The sequence below is a fragment of the Sugiyamaella lignohabitans genome, chromosome B (assembly GCF_001640025.1).
Source record: "Sugiyamaella lignohabitans strain CBS 10342 chromosome B, complete sequence".
In the NCBI taxonomy this organism is placed as follows: domain Eukaryota; kingdom Fungi; phylum Ascomycota; class Dipodascomycetes; order Dipodascales; family Trichomonascaceae; genus Sugiyamaella; species Sugiyamaella lignohabitans.
In genome coordinates, this window is record NC_031674.1 from 1,012,771 (window position 1) to 1,026,508 (window position 13,738).

Sequence of the window (13,738 nt, forward strand, 5' to 3'; positions counted from 1 at the left end):
ACCTTTTCTTTAATAGAAGCTCATAACCACAATAAACATTTATTAAATAAAAGCAACATAAATAATATCTAAACCTTTTCCTGGGTATTCGTAACATAGCTGACCTTCTCAACAGTGTCTTCTTCAGAGTCATGGGAAGGATCTACTCCATAAATTATGCCATCAGCCAACATTGGTGCTGGGATAACAGTTTCCTTAGCAGGCCAGAAATAGCTGAGCAGGAAGTAAACCAATGCAGTTGTATAGAAACCATAAAAGTAGTTGATGTCATAAACATGGAGAATACCACCGCTTATGTTAAGACCAGGACTAACAGCTTTTGCGAGCCCAGGAAGATTTGGTCCAAGTCCAATGAGGAATGATACCAAAGCTCTCCAATTCATACCATGCCAGTATTTATAAATTCCATCAGGATCATAGAGGGCAGCGACATCAATGCACTTTCTCTTGACGAGCCAGAAATCTGTAGCCAACATAGCAGCAATTGGAGCAAGAAACACCGCCAATCCAGACATAAAAGTCAATAAAGATTGAGCAGAGCTTATAATCTTCCAAGGTTGCATAATCCAACCTCCTATGACGGTAACGATGATAGCACCTCTTCTGATATTAATGTATTTGGGACACAGACTGCTCAAGTCATTCGCAGCTGTAATGACATTGGCCGTAAGATTGGTACCTATTTGAGCAATAGCCCAAGAGAGACCAACGAAAAACATACCCGCTCTTCCACCAGGTCCAGTCCACTTCAATGGCAATTGAGTGGGATCCCAAATATATGTTCGGAAAATGACTCCACTGGCACTTGTGGCTAGAATTGCCATTGCTGCCAAGAAAAGACTGATCACTGGTAAGAACAATCCTTGCCACCACTGTCCTCTAGTGCCTCGCATGTATCTCGTGAAATCAGGGATATTAGTAGCCATAGTAGCCCAGCCTCCCGCACTAGACATCATACAATTTAGAATCAACCATGCCTTCTTCGAACCATGAACTTTAGGTTCTTGATGGAAAATGGCACCGGTATCTCCAGCAATTGAACACATTGCAGCTGCCACTCCAATGCAACAAAAGGTTACCATTATAGCTTTAAGAATGAAAAACCATTTGATTTTATGAGGTGAAATGAGCAGAATTGGAAGTTGGATAGACCAAAACAGGAACTGACATACCATTTGTTGAGTGGTGATGCCTACAGACTCGGGAATATGATTTGGAACATTCAGGAATGAAGGCCAAATAGCAATAATACAGAGCATAAATGCCAAAGATCCCGAGTAAGTTTGAATAGAATGCCAAAAGAGTGCTGTAACCATTCTGACAATAACGGCGAATTTACCGAATCTATAACCAAATGCCGATCGAACTGCAATGGGGAAAGGAACATGAAGAAATGAACCAATAGCACCATTGAGCGTTAATGGGACAACAATAATTAGCATACCAAAAGCATTACAAATCAAGGCTTCTCTCCAAGTCAAGCCCACAGCGATTACACTGGACGGTGATTCCCAACCTTGAATATTTAATCCATCAGAGAACCAAAAACCTAGAACAGTCCAAGTAGTCCATGTACGTCTACTCAACGGAGTAACATCATTATCAATATTTGTCCATACTTTCTCAGGGGCCAGAGAAGAGGTTTGCTTTTCGAGCGCCCACTTTTTCTTACTAGTGGCATACTCTTTGACAGTACTGGCTGCCTTCGAAACTCTATTCCGTAGACCAGACATTGCTAGTTATAATACTAATAGCGTTGAACAAAAACTTGATGCTTTTCTAAAAACCAGATCTACCGTTACAGAATCATCTTTATATATTTCTCTATCCAGATCTTCAGGTTCTAAAACCACAAGTTCTGTTTCTTCGCGTTATGTTGACTCGATACGATATGCATAGATATGCTGATCTTCTTATCGCTTATCTACTGGTTGTCGATCGTCGACATTTGATTGACCTGGAGATTGTTCTCCGCCGTACGATAAGGTAACTGACGCAACCGGGTTGCCTGAATAGGCAATCAGAACCCGTCTGATCGGAGCTGTCCGACGGATACATAAATACTCTATTTCCTGGGACATGCCCAGGAAACACTAATTCCCCAGAATTATTGCTCCTTTCAGTCAATCTAGAGTTATCTTGATTATAATGATATCTGATCGCGGGTTCAGGCCGAAACGGGCTTGCGAGATTTGCAAGAAACGGAAAGTTCGATGCTTCTTATCAGACGCTAACGCTTCAATATGTCGGCTTTGCGAGTTATATGGCCGTAATTGTACTTTTGTTCAAAATAATTCCGCGGAGAGCAAAGTCGTTAAAGGTCGTATCCGTCAAAGTAAGACTAGCTCTATTCCTGGCTCTTCTATCTTATCATTAGGCGGAGTGACGAATGGCAAGGTTAATAATGTCATTGCCGAGGGCAAGATTGATAGACAAGATGATTTCCAGGAATCAGATATCCAACCAGAGTCCAAGCCTGATGATGAACTACAAGCAATGCCTGTGGCAGTGGATTTATCAGCTGAGGCCAATGTAGAGCCCATACCGGACAGTCCTCTTGACATTTTTCAAGGGTGGTTCATGAATAACTCAAATCCGTTTCCTGTTGGCCCTCTTGAGCATGTTCATGATAGCCCTTACGACCTCAACGATGACCGTGAAACCGTGACCCTTCCAGATTATGATTGCCTCACCGAGTCTCAACTACATAAAACGTTGGGTTTACAGTGTAACAGATATATCTCTTATATTGGTTCTACCAGCCAGTTGGATTCCCTTCTACTTTCATTCTATGAGTACAACACCAATAACACTGCTAATTTTATTGAGGGGAGCACTAGGGTTCGTACAATTCGTAAAGTTCAACGCCTGTCAGAACCCACTCAAGAAAATTCCACTACTAAACTGCTTTTGGGAGAATGTGAAGCTTTCGTTCTGATTGAAGATCCTCGTCAGGAAGATATCACTGGGTCAGGATCCCCCAATTCGCGCTCTGGATGGGTTGCAATGTCTCCACGACGGACAGCAGAAGTAAAGCAAGTTCTTGAAATGACTGGAAATTTGGGACCCAAGTTGATGAGCTTATTCGTTAGGCATGTCCTGCCATGTTACCCAGTTATGCATAAAACAACCTTGCTGGATAAGTACAACAGGAGCGTTTATGAGTTGTCGTCATCTATCTTGGGTGCTATATTCTATTTATCCATCAATTGGCTAGCTTATGACAGTGAGGTCTCATCGGATGTCCTACCACCGGGAGACAGAATGGACGAGGTGACCAAAGAGCATTATGCCAAAGAACTCCCAACTCCAACCATATCGACAGTTCAGGCTGGTCTCCTTTTTTTACAGCATGATATATATGCAAATGAGAAACCAGGTCAAGAGACCCCCTCATGGCATATTCTATCCCAGGTAGTTGGTGCTGCTTATGAAGTCGGATTGCATCTTGATAGTACGAATTGGGATATCCCGTACTGGGAGAAAATTCTTCGAAAACGTCTTGGATGGGCAGTTTATGTTCAAGACAAGTGGACCGCTTTAATATCAGGACGGCCGTCTATGATCAATGAGGAAAACTGGACAGTTCCTGATATTGTAGCAGAGCGAGAGTTTACAGACTTATTTGTGGCAGAGGAAAATGAGGACGAAGCTTATGAACTGTCACAAATAACTGTCAATGTGACAAATAGTATTTTGCTCTTTTGCGAAATGGTAAAGTTATCAAAAATTTTGTCTGACATGCTAAAAAATCTTTTTTCTTCTAAGCATTGGGCACAAACATACGATGAATCTAATATCGATCAAAAGATATTAAATGATTTGGAGTTAGTCAAAGGCTACCACCTTCAGCTACGAGAATGGTATAAGTCGATACCACAAAGACTAACCAATAGTCAGCTGCAGGATGGTGAACTATCTCCAGATGGAAATTTGCATATTGCTTTCTATGCAGCGGAATTGTCTCTATTTCGTCATCTTCTCAAGCTACTTGCCAGATCGAATTCTTCTGATTTGGTCACTCTTCGCCAATACGTTCACCAAGCATCTTGCGATCTTTGGATGGCAGCTATTGATACCGTAATCAATCTAAAATCTCAGCATCTCCAAACGTTTTGGTATTCATTTTCAAAATACAATTTGTCACAGTTTGTTACTTTTGGTTTTCTGCTGTTTGCTGTTTTAGAAGACATCAACGAAAAAAAGATGATTCTGAAAAAGATGGAAATTTATAGGTGGTCACTGGTACTATTTTCAAAGTCCGCCTCTTTCATGAAGCATGCGGTCTTCTGGATTGACCATTATTCGACAAGGCTGAAATCAGAAATCTCTAGGGTCAAGCAACCAAACTAATTGTAATATATCTATTTATCTTCTATACCGATCTATCTTTAACAAGATATTGAACGAAATCTAGCATTTCCCAATCCATCCCTGGTCGGGCTGCAACCGTGATAGACAGCTGTCCAAAGGCGGACAAGGTAATAGTAGGCAGGTTTAACGAGTTGAATGCAAAAACATTCCTTTTGGTAGAGATAGCCTCTTTTACTGACATGTTACCCGAACAGTTCCTATTGAATCCACTAGGAAGAGTTGAAGCTAGGAGAAAATGAGCCTTGTTCGGACCGAGGCTGTCTCTAAACCGTGTCTCTAGTAGTTGAGCCATGGAAACATTTGCAGAGACCTCCCACCCCGGGATTTCAAAGTCTTTAAGATAAGTTATTTCAAGCTCCGCGAAGGAGGCTTGTCCAACATGCATTTTTGACAGTTTTTCTTGGTTATGAAGTAATTCGATAGTAGAGACATACTTGTCCCATTTATCGAATCCAATTTCAACTAGTGGGGATGAAGTCAACAGGCAAATTTCCTGAGCTAGCTCTTGAAAGTCGCTATGAAGCTCACCATCTGTCAATAGACCAATATTTATACCTCTGTCCGCAATGTGCCTGTAGTCAATTGGAGGTGTAGGGTAGTTGCCCATAGTGTCTAAACACACTAGGCGTACCCACAACTGGCGGATTATCGATAAATCACAACTGATAATTGACAAATGAGAAGTACTCTGCTTGGACTGAAGCACTCCTCTGGGGGATGGTACAAATGAGTATACGCTCTTGTTATTGTAGCTACTCGCCATTATATGGCTGCTTCCATCATAGTCAGTTGATATCACGAAAGAACACAGATCATGATCAAATACACTATCCAAGTTATTGTTGAATCCCGTTACAGGATTGGACTCAGGAAGAGAGCCAATATGAATTGCACCAAGGTCAACAGCATGTTGGATTATCAATGAACTGACATCTCCCGTTGTGATGAATGGTACTCCATAGAGGGCTGGAGGATCGTCTTCCAACTTTTCTAGAGCATTTAGTTGTTGATTTATGTCCAAGTAAGAATTCAAAAGTAATCCGAGAGCATCATGGCTTTCCGATTTTTCTAAAATACTCCGAATGAAATCAGCCGGTTTAGTTTCGGTCTGGTAAGTTTGACTGAGCTTGGCATACGACAGTGGTCCAACATAATCTGGAATTGGCCTGTTGTAGAGCTCTAAGCTATCAATAAAATCGGTACTATTGGAGAGGTACCCGAACAAACCATCATAAGCACAGAAACCCTCTAGTGTCCACTTTTCAATATTAGGATCAAATCCACCAGTACAGTCTGCTAGTACGCAGCACTCGAACCCTCGGTCATTGGCCTCCCGAAACGTAGTGGCGACACAGCACTCGGTTGTGACACCGGTTAATACTATGTGACTAATACCGGAAGCAGTTAAGATTTCATAAAAGTTTGTATTACAAAACGATCCTTTGGCAGGTTTATCGAGAACAATTTCATTCCGCAGTGGTTTCAAGTCGTCTATGATATCATGACCATATTCTCCTCGAACAAGTAAACGGCCCATAGGACCATTATCACCGATACAGAGAGTGTGTTGAGAGGGGTTGCTTTCTTTCTGGCGTAGAAGTTTGGATGGTGGGCAATCTGGCAAGTCAGCTTCATGACCTTCTCTCGTGTGGATCACCGTCACGCCAGATTTCCTTGACATTTCCAAGACAGATTTCAAAGGCCCAATAGACTCAGATACTTTTGCAAATATTTCCTTTGACGCACATTGGTAAGATCCATATCCGCCCTGCTGGACAAAGTCCCGTTGCATATCAATAATTACCAGAGCCACTCTGCCCGAAGGGAGGAGAAATGGCTTAGGTCTGGCATTTATTATGCTCGCTTCAGCTACAGTCGGAGTCATTTGTAGAAATATAGGTGCCCAGCAACTGTACCATAGACATCGATCAATATATATGTATAACAGAGTATTATCATGTAAAAGAGTACTCAGCTGTCTAACTTTGGTCTTACTCCAGGTATTTCAATCGTGGGTTCCTAATTAGGAAGTTAGCGGCCCGTCAAGATGATGCCCGTCGGAAAGGATCGCCAAATTTCATCTTATCAGAGCGACGATAAAGCAGTCCACTTCAAAAGGATGTCAGATTGTAGATCCGTAAAATCATGCATATGTGCTCAATCATATGAACTAGTGATTCATCATAAATAAAAGGTGAAAGACGGAACAGAACCATCCAATATACAAGAGTGTTACTGGAGAAATGGTCGGCGATTATAAATCAATCTCACAGCGTAAGATCCAGGAAAGGGATGCTAAAATCCCCGATGCTTGGAAACTGTCAAAGGTCCCAACTGGTGACAATTTGCTTCAAGTGCCGGAGACATGTGGTATTCTCACCCCACGAGAAATAGAAATAACTGGCACCTATGACTCGGTAGATTTACTCAAAAAGATTCATAGCGGTGAATTCACTGCGGAAGAAGTGACTATTGCCTTTTGTAAAAGAGCTAGCATAGCACAGCAGTTATTGAACTGTTTGACAGAAATACTCTTCGAAGAAGCCATAGCAGTCGCACAAAAGCAGGATGAATATTTCAAGAGAACAGGAGAAGTTGTTGGTCCTCTACATGGCCTCCCAATCAGTTTAAAAGATAGCATGAATATCAAAGGTGTTGATTCAAGTATTTCTATAACAGCTTTGGCCTTCCAACCTGAGAAAGAAGATTCAGGAGTAACAACAGCTTTGCTCAAAGCGGGTGCTATTATCTTTTGCAAAACGAATGTACCTCAGTCAATGATGGTTCTTGATACAGACAATTTCACGTTTGGCCGGTGTCGAAATCCACACTCGGAATTCATCACAGCAGCGGGATCTTCTGGTGGAGCTGGTAAGTCAAATGTATTATAGAGCTATCTGTCAACATGACATACTAACTAGCTAGGTGCAATTGTGGCCATCAGGGGATCTTTGGTAGCCATGGCTACTGATATTGGTGGGTCCATTAGATTTCCAGCTTATGCAAATGGAGTATACGGATTCAAGCCATCTTCAGGGCGAGTACCTTATTACAACATTAAAGGCTACTGGCCTCCAGGTGAAGAATACAATGGGGTTTTGTGCGTGGCAGGGCCAATAGCTGTGTCTATGAGGGATTGTGAGTTGATTATCAAGGCAATTGCTGAAACTGAACCTTGGAAGTATGATCCCACCTGCATTTATTCACCGTGGCCCAAACAGAAGACGTTAGCCGCGGATGACAAAAGACCACTTTCAATTGGAGTTGTTCGAGGTCCGACAGCCGAACCTATTACTAGTATTTTGGCAGAAGCCTGTAAAAAGATTACAGATGCTGGACATGAACTTGTCGAGATGGAGATAATCAACGGCCCTGAAATGCTTGACCTGACCACTAAAATCTTCCAAGTAGATGGAGGGAAGTTCCTTGTAGATCTATGTTCGACCACGAACGAACCATTGACAAAGACGGTCATAGACAATGGCTTGTATCCATGTGAACCAGCAGATTTGAGCCAATTCTTTGCATACTCACATAGGAGGATAGAACTTCAGAAGGCATGGGCAGAGTATTGGGAACAGAGTGCTGGAACTACAGCAAGTGGTAAGCCAGTCGATATTCTACTGATGCCAATTTCGCCATTTGTGCCTAGAGTCCGAGAGTTTCTATCTAGTCCATTTATCAATGTGTGGAACTTGTTAGACTATCCAGCTCTGACCTTCACTGCCGATAAAATAAACTTGTCAAAACACAAAGTTGAAATTCCACCTCCAAGCAACATTGGCGAAACAAATTCGGAGCAATACTGTAAGTATGATTCATCTTCCAACAAAAAAGAAATCTCACATTGAGTGATTTCAGCATTCTAACAGCTTTACTAGATCCCAGCGATAGGAACAAGAACTACTATGAAGGATTCCCAATCGGACTGCAATTGGTTGGTAAACGATTACAGGAAGCAGATTTGTTTGAAGCTTGGCACAGATTAGCCGACACTCTTGGAGCATCTTAATATATAAATATGTGAAAGATATATAAAGTGGTATAACCACATAACTGAAATGATACAAATTGATTGATTATTGTATATCTGCCGCTTGTTGCTTGTTGCCTGAACTAGAACTATCTCGCCGAAATGCGGAGTACAAGTGCATTATAGCTTGGAGATAATGCATACCGACCGACTATCGGCAACCATGCGAAGAAGGGTAAATTTCAGTGTGTTTCAAAACACACCCAACTTTTAAACAGATAAAGCCAGAATTGATAATAAATCAGTTATAAATATAAATCAGTCAGTCCTTATCACTAACCCAGGACCCCATTCAAGACCCAATTCAGGCGGTCATACGGCTCAATGACTCAGTTTGATGATCGTCAATATGCTGCAATGCAAGATATTTAAGTCTGGTATATAGTAAAAGCGAGATCGGACTTGCTTGATTGTGAACTTAATTCGTGCTAACAATCAGCTGCTCCTTTGAAACTCTAACTATTAGTCAAACAGTTGAAGAAAAAAAGTGGTCGACTGAGACCTAGTACAATAAGCAGCTAACTTACCGAATATTTGATTTTTGGAAAGAAAATTACACTATCTCTGGGCTTGAAATCAAGTCAAATCAAATCACATCAAATCTACAGTATCATTATCAGGAGGTGAAGAGTGAAGATATTGTCTCACCCTCAAAATGCATCGACAAAACGTCAGAAGAGGATTGAGACTGAATATTAGACCAAGGTCTAGCACGACAAGCTGGACGACAGTAACAACACCATTATTATCTCGAAATCAAAGTCATGTTGCACGCATCAACCTGTTAAATAGCAGTGCTGTTGATTCCGAGGGCAACTCAGCTTCACGAAGCTATACATATCCTAAGAACTCAACAGTGATTAATGAACGACATTTCTATCAGAATACAGTGCTTATGGACTGGGTCAATAAAGCGCCTCGGCCGGTATCATTACGGCAACTGGCATTTTTTGGCAGGAAACTGACGCCAGAAAAGATCATTTCCTCGGCCAATTTCGTCCAGGTTGAACTGCCAGTCAGACTGGCACACAGAGTACGAGACATGCAACAGTTACCATTTGCAGTGGTATCGAATACGCATATTTCACCTGTTTATGAACAGTACTACAAAGCATTTGACAAGTTCCGCAAGTTTCCTTTAATCACGACCCTGGAACAGAATGACGAGTTCTGTAACCTTCTGACCGAGCTCTTAGATGAGCACCTATCAATCATCCCAAAGTTGGTGATGGGTGCTATTGAATGTTCAATGGCAGATTGCATTGACAGCGACAGGCTAGATAGCTTCATGTCGACGATGTTATGCTCGAGAATAAGCCGTCGAGTCATTGCTGAACAGCACTTGTCACTGAGTAAAACGTTTCGAGCCAACCAAGGCCAGACAGAACTACCGCATGATCCTAATTTCATAGGTGCTGTATTTTTACAGTGCTCGGCACGAAAGTCGGTTTCCCAATGTGCCAAACACGCCACAGCATTGATCCAAGAACTATATCCCGACCTGGAGATGCCCAAGATCGAGGTCGAGGTGCAACAACAGTCTAAGGACGACATCACTTTCCCATATATCAAGTCACATTTAGATTACATAATTGGTGAGCTGCTGCGGAACAGCATTGAAGCCACAGTACTCTTCTGGCAGAAAAAGCACGCCAAAGACCCTGCCATGCATCCACACCCACCTCCTATCACTGTATCTATATCCAACACCCCTCAGAACGTGTTTATCCGCATCTCCGACCTTGGCGGCGGAGTTCCACAAGACGTACTTCCCCATATATGGTCGTTTGCCAAAGGCCCACGGTCGCTGTATCGACTTCAGAACTTCAAACAAGTACCAACACTTGCAGGATTATCAGACGAAGTCGGTACCGGTATCGAGAGATCACGAATTGCATCAGCTTTTGAGGCCTCGGATACGTTTCTACGCACGGGCCGTAGCGATATCGATCCCGAAGAAGACCCCAGCGGCATTAAAAACTCGCTGGCCTCGCTGACCTCGCGATCGTCACATCTCAAACTCGGCATGGGCCTGCCACTCAGCCGAGTCTACGCCGAATACTGGGACGGAGCACTCGATCTCCACTCCCTCGAAGGCTACGGATGCGACGTGTTCCTCAAAATCTCGCGCCTCGGCAACCAAATGGAGCGCCTGTCTCTCGACAGAGTATAAAATACACGAACATGAACCACACCGGGGAGCGTGCCTCCGGCGGCTGGGGCTCCGCCCCAGACCCTGGTTGCTCCTCTCGCTTCGCTCGAGTCGTTGCGTCGACGGTCCTCGCAATCTCCTGCGAAGCAGGAGCCACGGGGTCTGGGGCGGAGCCCCAGCCGCCGGAGGCAGCACGGGCATCAAAAGTAGAATAATATTAGCTTAGGAGATTAGGCGTCCTTCTCTTCCTCGGCAATGAAGTGGAGGTACGAGCCGAGGGTCTTGGTGCCCTCGATGTAGTTGGACACGTTGATCTTCTCGTTGGTGGAGTGGGCGCCGTCGTCACCACGGCCCATGGGGAGCAGGATGACCGAGGTGTTGAGGTTGTTCTGGAAACTGAGGGTGATGGGGATAGATCCTCCTTCACGGGTGAGATCGGGCTCAACGCCCCAGACGGCCTTGGTGGCCTTGCGAGCAGCGCGGAAAGACCAGTTGTGGGGGTCAGATACCCAGTAGTCACCGTCGTGCACAAGCTCGACCTTGAGGGTGTTCTTGGACTTGAGAGAGGCAAATACTTCGTTGACGTACTTGAAAACAACCTCGTCAAGCTTGCGGGGCTCGATGTTGGGGACAGTACGGATCGAGAACTTACCAACAACCTTGGCTGGGATAACAGTCTTGGCACCAGGGTTGTAGAAAGCACCCTCGACACCGTGGATGGACAAAGAGGGGTATCTCCATCTGGCTTGAAGAGCGTCCTTGACATTATCGTGGAGAACAGTCTTAGAACCGATGTTTTGCTCGAAACCCTCGAGATCGAAGTTGATAGTATCGTAAAGCTTGTCCTCTTCAGGAGTGAGAGGAGCAACCATCTCCTTGATTCCAGGAATCAAGATCTTACCTTGAGGATCAGTCAACTTGGCAAAGATGTGAGACAAATCGATCATGGGCTCGTGAACAACACCTCCAAACAAACCAGAGTGCAAATCAGCAGCAGGTCCTGAAATAGTGATCGAGTAGTAAGAACATCCACGAACACCATAAGTCAAAACAGGATGAGTGGTTCCTAACCAGTAGTTATCAGAAATACACACAGCATCGACTCCCTTGAAATACTTGTCCTTCTCAGCAATAATCAAGTCATCAAGACCCAAAGAACCGCTCTCTTCCATACCCTCGAAACAGAAAACAAGATTGACAGGAAGCTCCAACTTCAATTCATTGTGAGCTTGAAGGATGTTCAACCAAGAAATAACTGGTCCCTTATCATCAGTAGCACCACGGCCATACAAACAATCGCCCTGTTCAACCAATTCAAAGGGTTCAGTGTTCCAACCATCTTCCTTCAAAGCAGGTTGGACATCGTAGTGTCCGTAAATAAGAATATTCTTCTTATTGGCATCAGTGCCGAATCTAGCCAACACTACAGGAGGAAGTGCCAAATCCTTAGTATGTTCCTGGATTCCAAGATCCTTCAACTGAATATCAGTAGCACCGAGTTTAGTCAATTGACTCTTCAACCAATGGGCCATTTCAACCACCTTAGGACGGTGTTCAGCATCAGCCGACACCGAAGGAATGGCGACAGCCTCACCCAAACGACCGATGAATTGGGTCTTGAGCTCGTCAATTCTGCGATGTTAGATCCAGAGTCAATGAAAGGGGGTGGTCAGATATGCCTCCGGCGGCTGGGGCTCTGCCCCAGACCCCGTAGCTCCTGCTTCGCAGGAGATTGCGATGACCATCGACAAAACGACTCGAGCGAAGCGAGAGGAGCCACCAGGGTCTGGGGCGGAGCCCCAGCCGCCGGAGGCATGTCCCCCGCCCCGGAAAAAAGATACTTACTTGGCAAATAATTGCTTGATGGATTGGTCAGACATTGTAGTTTGTGGAGTACCCGATCTGCTATTATTCAAGCTGGACAATGAAGAAGATAAGAGTAGAGAACCAGCCGGGGTCAAGCGTCGGATGCCTCTTATGAGACGCGGCGCCAGAAAATTTCCCCACCCCCTTACCCATTGCGAACCGTCGGGGTCCGCCAGTAGCCGGTTGCGAAGAGCCGCCAGGGGCAGTTGTTTGGCGGGTTTCAGCGAGCGTGAGATGAGCATGGGGTACGGACGGAGCGAGCCAGTCGGATGCAGTGCAATGTAATCTGGAAAGGCTGTTGTCAGCCAACTCGGTTCGTGTGATCTGTGAGACCGGCGGAAAAAATGTGTTTGCAGCTTCTCCAGCATCAGACCCTCGCATCTGAATTTTTCTAACCCCGTTACACGCACATCCGCTAAATAAATTCGAACAGCCCAGTGCTACTGGTTCGTGAACTGGAATCTGACTGTGGATTCGGGTGGTGATGGGGTTTTGACTGGAGGTAGGCGTGCCTCCGGCGGCCGGGCTCCGCCCGGACCTGGTTGTGCTCGCTTCGCGAGCGGCGAGGACCCTGGTGTGTTCGGTAGACCTGGTTTGGTCCAGTTGTGTATTTTATATTTACGGAGTAGAATAGTCGTGAAGTTTTATTGCAGCTGACTGGTGAAAAGCCGTTTTTCAGGGTCCATTTGACGGCATCGCTGCACAGCCGTATATTGTAGCTGATGCCACTAGCACAGCAGTTCTATCTTCAATTTATAATTTTATGACCATGATCAGTTGACAACATTGATCCCGGTCGGTGAATATGTCCAACTGGACTTGCTTACTGGTGCCCAGGAAATTCACGGTAAAACGATTTCAATTGTATCGTTGCTTCAAGAAGTAGAGAGTGAAAGGTGAAAACAAAATGATCCATGTCGAAGCTATAGAAGATAGTCCACAAACCCACTTTAAAATTCTCTCTCTATCGATTGTGTGTAATCAAGACTTTTGTTCTCGTAGTAGACAGGAATTTACTGAAAAGAACCCAACAGTTGAGTATTCTCAGGGAACCGATTACATGGATCTTCATGACGATCCCCCTGAATTACCCCTCGATATTATTGTAACGATGATCTAGATATCATTTGATCCAATTTTCATTTCCGAATCTTTAAAAAGTCGAAATTCTATCAATTGTCTCATCAATAATATGTCTCATCTGAGAGTACCTGGTTCAGCAAGGCTTTTCATAATGGAAGAAATATACCGCTGGTAGGAGGACTGGTGTATTCTATCGTCTCGGATGGCCATTGTTGCAAGCATTCATTTTA

General features: G+C 44.2%; 7 protein-coding genes across 7 annotated transcripts; 4 read left to right on the top strand and 3 right to left on the bottom strand.

Annotated features, from left to right (window-relative positions):
* Nucleotides 1-68: 68 nt before the first annotated feature.
* DAL4 (Dal4p) lies at nucleotides 69-1,733 on the bottom strand (the record flags this gene model as incomplete). The annotated part of the gene is made up of 1 exon (XM_018879268.1): nucleotides 69-1,733. The coding sequence occupies one exon, from the start codon at nucleotides 1,731-1,733 to the stop codon at nucleotides 69-71; it is 1,665 nt and encodes a 554-aa protein (XP_018737201.1).
* Nucleotides 1,734-2,148: 415 nt separating this feature from the next.
* On the top strand, nucleotides 2,149-4,353 carry DAL81 (Dal81p; the record flags this gene model as incomplete). The annotated part of the gene is made up of 1 exon (XM_018879269.1): nucleotides 2,149-4,353. One exon carries the CDS (start codon nucleotides 2,149-2,151, stop codon nucleotides 4,351-4,353), a length of 2,205 nt encoding a protein of 734 aa, XP_018737202.1.
* Nucleotides 4,354-4,375: 22 nt separating this feature from the next.
* AWJ20_2333 (uncharacterized protein) lies at nucleotides 4,376-6,259 on the bottom strand (the record flags this gene model as incomplete). Its single annotated transcript, XM_018879270.1, has 1 exon — nucleotides 4,376-6,259. One exon carries the CDS (start codon nucleotides 6,257-6,259, stop codon nucleotides 4,376-4,378), a length of 1,884 nt encoding a protein of 627 aa, XP_018737203.1.
* A 358-nt stretch (nucleotides 6,260-6,617) lies between these two features.
* AMD2 (Amd2p) lies at nucleotides 6,618-7,265 on the top strand (the record flags this gene model as incomplete). Its single annotated transcript, XM_018879271.1, has 1 exon — nucleotides 6,618-7,265. One exon carries the CDS (start codon nucleotides 6,618-6,620, stop codon nucleotides 7,263-7,265), a length of 648 nt encoding a protein of 215 aa, XP_018737204.1.
* A 69-nt stretch (nucleotides 7,266-7,334) lies between these two features.
* On the top strand, nucleotides 7,335-8,225 carry AMD2 (Amd2p; the record flags this gene model as incomplete). The annotated part of the gene is made up of 1 exon (XM_018879272.1): nucleotides 7,335-8,225. The coding sequence occupies one exon, from the start codon at nucleotides 7,335-7,337 to the stop codon at nucleotides 8,223-8,225; it is 891 nt and encodes a 296-aa protein (XP_018737205.1).
* Nucleotides 8,226-9,062: 837 nt separating this feature from the next.
* On the top strand, nucleotides 9,063-10,580 carry PKP2 (protein kinase PKP2; the record flags this gene model as incomplete). Its single annotated transcript, XM_018879273.1, has 1 exon — nucleotides 9,063-10,580. The coding sequence occupies one exon, from the start codon at nucleotides 9,063-9,065 to the stop codon at nucleotides 10,578-10,580; it is 1,518 nt and encodes a 505-aa protein (XP_018737206.1).
* Nucleotides 10,581-10,789: 209 nt separating this feature from the next.
* On the bottom strand, nucleotides 10,790-12,091 carry DUG1 (metallodipeptidase; the record flags this gene model as incomplete). Its single annotated transcript, XM_018879274.1, has 1 exon — nucleotides 10,790-12,091. One exon carries the CDS (start codon nucleotides 12,089-12,091, stop codon nucleotides 10,790-10,792), a length of 1,302 nt encoding a protein of 433 aa, XP_018737207.1.
* Nucleotides 12,092-13,738: the final 1,647 nt, after the last annotated feature.